This window comes from Triticum dicoccoides, chromosome 2A, assembly GCF_002162155.2.
Source record: "Triticum dicoccoides isolate Atlit2015 ecotype Zavitan chromosome 2A, WEW_v2.0, whole genome shotgun sequence".
NCBI classification, from domain to species: Eukaryota; Viridiplantae; Streptophyta; class Magnoliopsida; order Poales; family Poaceae; genus Triticum; species Triticum dicoccoides.
The window spans coordinates 490,905,963-490,912,176 of NC_041382.1; the positions used below are offsets into that span (position 1 = coordinate 490,905,963).

Here is a 6,214-nt window from a genome sequence, read left to right on the forward strand (position 1 = left end):
ATATCTCGCTCCTCGGAGCCTAATAAATACTTGAGTTGTAGAGTCATGTTGTGATGCCATGTTGTATTTGCACATATCGAGCATATTGTGTGTATGTTATTGAAATGCTTGGCATGTGTGGGATCTGACTATCTAGTTGTTTATCCTCAGTAGCCCCTCTTACCGGGAAATGTCTCCTAGTGTTTCCACCGAGACAGGGTAGCTTGCTACTGCTCCGGAACACTTAGGCTGGCCGAATTTCGGTTTGTGTTTTTTTTCGTCCTTGGCCGAAATGGCCGAATTTTGGGAATTTCAAAAAATTCGGCAAAATCTCGGACGAAATTGCAAAATCAAAATTTGAAAATTTGGCCAAAATTTAACCGAAATTTGGCCGAAATTCGGCCGAAATTTGAACAAAACTTTAAATAAAATAGAGCAAAACATATCAGCACAACAACCATCAGGAGAGATCTTATAAACTTTAGCCAATAAGCTCTAGGGATTAAGAAAATTGAATCTGCCCAACAAAACAGGCACACGTTAGCTATAATGTTGCCTCCAACATAACAGTTAACAATCCAACATAGCAGACACACATTAGTTATAAAATTGCCTCCAACATAACCCTTAACAGTCCAACATAACAGGCACACATTAGTTATAAAGTTGCCTCTGACATAAACCCTTAACCGTCCAGCATCAGTTCAACCATCACAGCATAGTTCAAAGTTTAAATAGTCCAGTACAGCCAAAAGACTTTAAAGCATTAAACATAGAAACATCTCCAAAAGACAACCATCAACTTATTTGAAGCATCAGCTCCAAGCTTCCCAACATCCAAAAGCTTCTTGATATCCTTTGCTCACGTGCCATTTCTGGTTTGGAGAAAACAGAGGAAGGGTCATGATACAGAGTGCATACATCTAAGTAACTAGCAGTTCCAAGTAGCAACTAAAATACTGTGTTAAGTAGCAATTAGAACAACACTACTAAGTGATTGGTAGCAACTAGAACATCACTGGTATGTGATAAGTAGCAATTATAGCAACAATACAAGAAGATAAGTATCAATTACAGCAACACTACTAGGTGAGCAATTAGAACAGCAGTACTAATCATACACAGTGAGCATAAACATTAGAGCACGAGAACAATTAAAGATCAACCTACTTAAAGAAAGCAATATACATCAAGCTATTTAAAGATCAGCCGCTTTGAACATATACATCAAGCTAGATTTTTCTAAGTAACAAACCTGAATCAGAAACACCAAAAAGAAGAGACTTACCAAATTTACGAGTAGAGGCTGTTGACGTTCTTGGTCTTCTTCCTAATAAGTCGTCCAGATCTAGTCTCCAAATGGCCAGTGCTTGTTGGTGCCTCCTTTTGAACTTGTACTTGTGTCTCTTCTTCAAGTTGCATTTGTGTCTCTAGCTGATCTTGTTCACCATCCTCATCATCCTCACTCACCCCATCATCATCCTCGATGTCATTATCAACATATTCATTCTCTTCTTCATCATCCTCACTCTCAGTTTCAAGAAACTCATTCTCATCATCATCATTCCTCTTTATTTTCTTGTTATTACCCTTTGAACCAACATAAGACGCCTTCCTGCTTGAGTTGAGGCGCCTTATTTGCTCAAAAATAGCACTAGCTGCATCAGCTCCATCCACAATCGGATCCTCTACATCCTCATTCAGCCACTCCATTATTGGGTTTGTTTCATCAAACATTGTGGTATCCATTAGCAATGCACTTGGTCTAATTAGTTCACCACCTATGTTCTTCTTCATGTTATCATGGAGGTTATTGTGCTTATGCATGAACCTACAGATTGTCTTGGCACTCTTGACTATCACATCAACCTCAGGAAATTTTGCTATATCTTTTAGCATAAGATTGACGGTATGGGCCGCACACGGTTGCCAAACAATATGAGAGTATTTTGGTTCTTCTATAAGGGTCTTGCAAGCTTTCTTATAATTGGATCCATTATCGGTTACTATTTGAACTATATGCTCATGCCCTATCTCTTCGGCTGATCTTGGGCTGCAAAGATACTTTGTTGCTAGATAATTGCCTGTCAAAATAGGCGCTGATACTCCTTTTACCAACAGAAACATGCACATCACCCACACCCCCCTTGCCAATTCTCCTTTCAATTCTGCGAGAGACATTCGGGTCACGCAATGCTTCTCTAATATTCATCTGAATTTCTTCTTCATCATCATCTGGTACGTTAACCACCCCTCCTTTTTTATACAACCCTTCCATAATATTTCTTTCAATTCTCAGCCTGCTATTTTGTTTGTCTCTTTTCTTCCTCCTTGATTCATCCCGGCACTCTCTCATTGCATCTCTCACATTTCTTGGCACATTGGGACAGCTCCTCACATTACCTACAATACCACCAAGGTGCTCCGCGACACGGGTTGCACCTCCACCTTTGTGCTTTAGGCTGCAGTACGTGCAATCAAAAACCCCATAATACGGCCATGCATGGTTCCAAGGATCATATAAGTTATTGTCTTTAAGTCCTGCATTGCAAGGTTACAAACATCAGTTTAATTGAACCTAGCAAATAAAGATCATGGTTCCAATAGCATCGTGTGACCAAGCAAAGCATAGTAATACCTTTCCAAGGTCTTTGGGAACCACTTCCATTTGCATCCTGGTCGCCGCTGCCACTCCTATTTGCAGTTCCATTACCTGAAAATCACATGACAAAAGAACGACGGTCAGTTATAAAGAGTAGACAGCTAAGAAAGCAAACCTTTCTTACTAGGGTGTCCTGATATGAATGAGGAACAAAAACAGTACAGACAGATTATCTAGTTTATATACTAAGGAATAAATAATTTATATACAAGCTGATGCTCTAGTACCGCTGGACATTGAAATTAATCAGTGGTCAACAACTACTTAGTTAAATACACAAACACAACTGAAGTTTATATTGGACGCGTTGTAGATCTAAATAAATGATCGATTCAAACATGGGATGCTTCTGCAAATATACAAGCCAGTGGTTGGATGTGATAATAAAAGCTTTAATTTTGTGCACAAGCCATTGGTTGTAACCACTTTTCTATTACCAGATCGTGGGCAACCTTTCTGACTACCAAATGCATGTACGTTTCAGATTATATACCAAGTCAAAACATTGTCAGAATCCTTGGTGACTACAAGATGCATGTGTATTTCAGATTAATGATGCCACTACTCTGTTCAAATCATCACGAGTGAGTTTTTCTTACCCCTGTATGATATTGCAGCCTCTCATTCATCTAAAGAAGCACAAGTACTGAAACTGCATCTACGTACTTGATTGAGATGTATACGCATCAAGAAAGCTTGTACCTTCCCAAACAAGAGGACGCCCTCCATGCTGCTGTCGCTGCCCCGTGCTACTGCCTCCATGGTTGGCTCGTGCACCATCAGCTTCGTTGCCGCAGCCGCCGAGCGCCATGCCCTTGTCTTGGAGCAGCGAATGGCACGAACTGGATGGGGTGGAGGCGAGGAGATGTGGAGGAAGGCGGGAGGCTAGTGAGCGCGTTGGCCGGACGCCAGAGAAGCTACGCTGGCGAGGATGTGTTCTGTGCGCAGCGGCGGCGCCGCCCACAGGAGGAGCGAGAGGAAAAACAGCGATTCTAGGGTTGGGACATTTGCGTTCGTGCTTTTATATGAGCAGAAGCGTAACATGAAGGCCCTAGAAGCTGGGCCGGGCAAATAAATTCAAACTGGGCCAAATAATTCGGACGAAAGGCCCATATACCGGGCCCAGGCGAGATGGCCGAAATTCGGCCGAAATTTAGTTTTTTCGGCCGAAAATCAAAACGTACATGGTGGGTTGTCTCATTGAAGCCGTCCTCAGGAACTGAGTTCTGTGTTTGTGATCCATGATTCAGCTACTACCATACATTGGGCCCTGAAATATGACCCCGCTCGACTTCTTATTCACCCTAGTCCTCTGTCCAGGAGTTGCAAGTAGTTTCTGGTGTTTGTAGCTTACTGGAGGCCGTGGATAGCGCTGACCGTAGGGGTGGGCTGTGATGCGGTAGGTACATGGCACGGTGTACCGGATGCCCATTTGGTATCTCGGGAACCCTGTTCACATCGTTTGGGGCTGTGAGCGAAACTCCGGCCGGATCTCCTCATGGATGGAACCCGAATAGGCGATAAACCTGGACTAGAGACTCGAGTGTTTAGGTAGGTCGTGGTCTACACCCACGTCGTCTTTCGCTTGAAGTCTGCCGAGCACATGTCGTGTGCAGACGCTAAGTGGTGGAAACATGTATGAAGAAGTACACCCCTGCAGGGTTAATATCATCTATTCGAATAGCCGTGTCCGCGGTAAAGGACTTCTGGGTTGCTTATATCAGTTCATAGACAAGTGAAAGTGGATACCCTAAAATACGCAAGATAAGCGTGAGTGCTATGGATGGCGTTCTCGTAGGGAGACGGGAGCGGATCCATAGTGGTGTATTGATATGGTGAATATGTGGACTCGTGTGCGCCACCTCAAAAGAGTTACATTGCAGTCGTAGTTCAGGATAGCCACCGAGTCAAAGCTGGCTTGCTGCAGTTAAACCCCACCATCCCCTTTGTTGATAATGATGCATATGTAGTTAGTTCTGATGTAAGTCTTGCTGGGTACAATTGTACTCACGTTTGCCTATTTTATGTTTTTGCAGAGAGACTTCGGTCTCGCTAGTAGTTCCGCGTGGACTTCGACGTTTAGCTTGTTACCTCAGCTACGATCTTGTGCCTCGGCAGGATTTGGTAGATAGCCAGGCTTCTCAGCCGTTTTCATTTATAGATGTCTGTACTCAGACATGATAGCTTCCGCTTGTGCTTTGACTTGTATGCTCTGATTGTTGGGTCATGAGACCCCTGTTTGTAATATCTCGCTCCTCGGAGCCTAATAAATACTTGAGTTGTAGAGTCATGTTGTGATGCCATGTTGCATTTGCACATATCGAGCATATTGTGTGTATGTTATTGAAATGCTTGGCATGTGTGGGATCTAACTATCTAGTTGTTTATCCTCAGTAGCCCCTCTTACCGGGAAATGTCTCCTAGTGTTTCCACCGAGCCAGGGTAGCTTGCTACTGCTCCGGAACACTTAGGCTGGCCGGCATGTGTCCTTCTTCGTTCCTGTGTCTGTCCCTTCAGGGAAATGTCACGCGATGAATACCGGAGTCCTGTTAGCCCGCTACAGCCCGGCTCACCGGAGTCCTGCTAGCCCAGTGCTACAGCCTGGATTCACTCGCTGATGACCGACACGTTCGATGCTGGGTCATGGATGCCTGTCCCTGTAAGTCTGTGCCACTTTGGGTTTACGACTAGCCATGTCAGCCCGGGCTCCTTATCATATGGATGCTAGCGACACTATCATATACGTGTGCCAAAAGGCGCAAACGGTCCCGGGCAAAGGTAAGGCGACACCCGTGGGAATACTGTGCGTGAGGCCGCAAAGTGATATGAGGTGTTACATGCTAGATCGATGTGGCATTGAGTCGGGGTCCTGACAGTCCTGGAGGCCATGCCTCGCTCTCCGATCAGAAGTCCTTATTCGGTGTTGAATTGCTAGCCAAGCAAAATTTTGCACTTGAGGAGGGCCCAGCTCTTCCAAATGCTTGTGGCGTAAGGGACCCTCTCAGTGCCAAAACAGAGCCTTAGGTATGTGGATTTAGCCGTGTAACCACCGGAAGGATCGGCTGGCCAAGAGAAAGAATCTTCCGCAAGGGGCTCCTGGTTCACCGTGCTGATCGCAAGATTTAGGTGAAGTAGTTGCAAGTGGCCACCAAAGTTAACTACACCGGATATGTCATGCAACCAACTATCGTTTTGCAAGCCGTCCTCAACTGTGCGACGGTTGATCGTTCTCATGTCAACCAAGGCATAAATGTACGGTGCAATGTCCTTGACCGCAAAGCCGTGTATCCACCTATCTCTCCAGAACAGCACTCTGTTGCCCATACCGACCTCAATGTGTACCAAACTATCAAAGACCGCTCGTGCCTTTTTGTCCATGGCCATTGGAAGCCCTTGCCACGGCCTCTCCGGGTCTGTCCTTCTCAGCCACTCCCATCTCACTCTTAAAGCCAAGCCTTGTAATTGCATGTTGCGCACACCCAAACCTCCGAGCCACGTGGGTTTGCACACCGAGTTCCAAGCCACCAGACACTGACCACCGTGAACTTTATCTTTTCCGGCCCAGAAGAAGGA

The 6,214-nt window shown here is 44.9% G+C and overlaps 1 protein-coding gene and 1 long non-coding RNA gene across 2 annotated transcripts; both read right to left on the reverse strand.

Moving 5' to 3' along the window:
• Window positions 1-549: 549 nt before the first annotated feature.
• Window positions 550-1,569, reverse strand: LOC119354997. The gene is made up of 2 exons (XR_005171381.1): window positions 1,268-1,569; window positions 550-854 (listed from the first exon to the last, which is right to left on the reverse strand). It is a non-coding gene; the product is annotated as an uncharacterized LOC119354997 (long non-coding RNA).
• Window positions 1,570-2,002: 433 nt separating this feature from the next.
• On the reverse strand, window positions 2,003-3,567 carry LOC119357905. Its single transcript, XM_037624685.1, has 3 exons — window positions 3,344-3,567; window positions 2,618-2,692; window positions 2,003-2,520 (listed from the first exon to the last, which is right to left on the reverse strand). Exons 1-3 carry the CDS (start codon window positions 3,450-3,452, stop codon window positions 2,003-2,005), a joined length of 702 nt encoding a protein of 233 aa, XP_037480582.1. The 5' UTR covers window positions 3,453-3,567.
• Window positions 3,568-6,214: the final 2,647 nt, after the last annotated feature.

Bases quoted from the DNA above. Each gene is read 5' to 3' on its own strand.
- LOC119357905 (XM_037624685.1), bottom strand. From the start codon at position 3,452: ATGGCGCTCGGCGGCTGCGGCAACGAAGCTGATGGTGCACGAGCCAAC. The intron at 2,693-3,343 runs GTACAAGCTTTC...TGTGATTTTCAG, and splicing joins GCGTCCTCTTGTTTGGGAAG to GTAATGGAACTGCAAATAGG. The intron at 2,521-2,617 runs GTATTACTATGC...CTTGCAATGCAG, and splicing joins TTCCCAAAGACCTTGGAAAG to GACTTAAAGACAATAACTTA.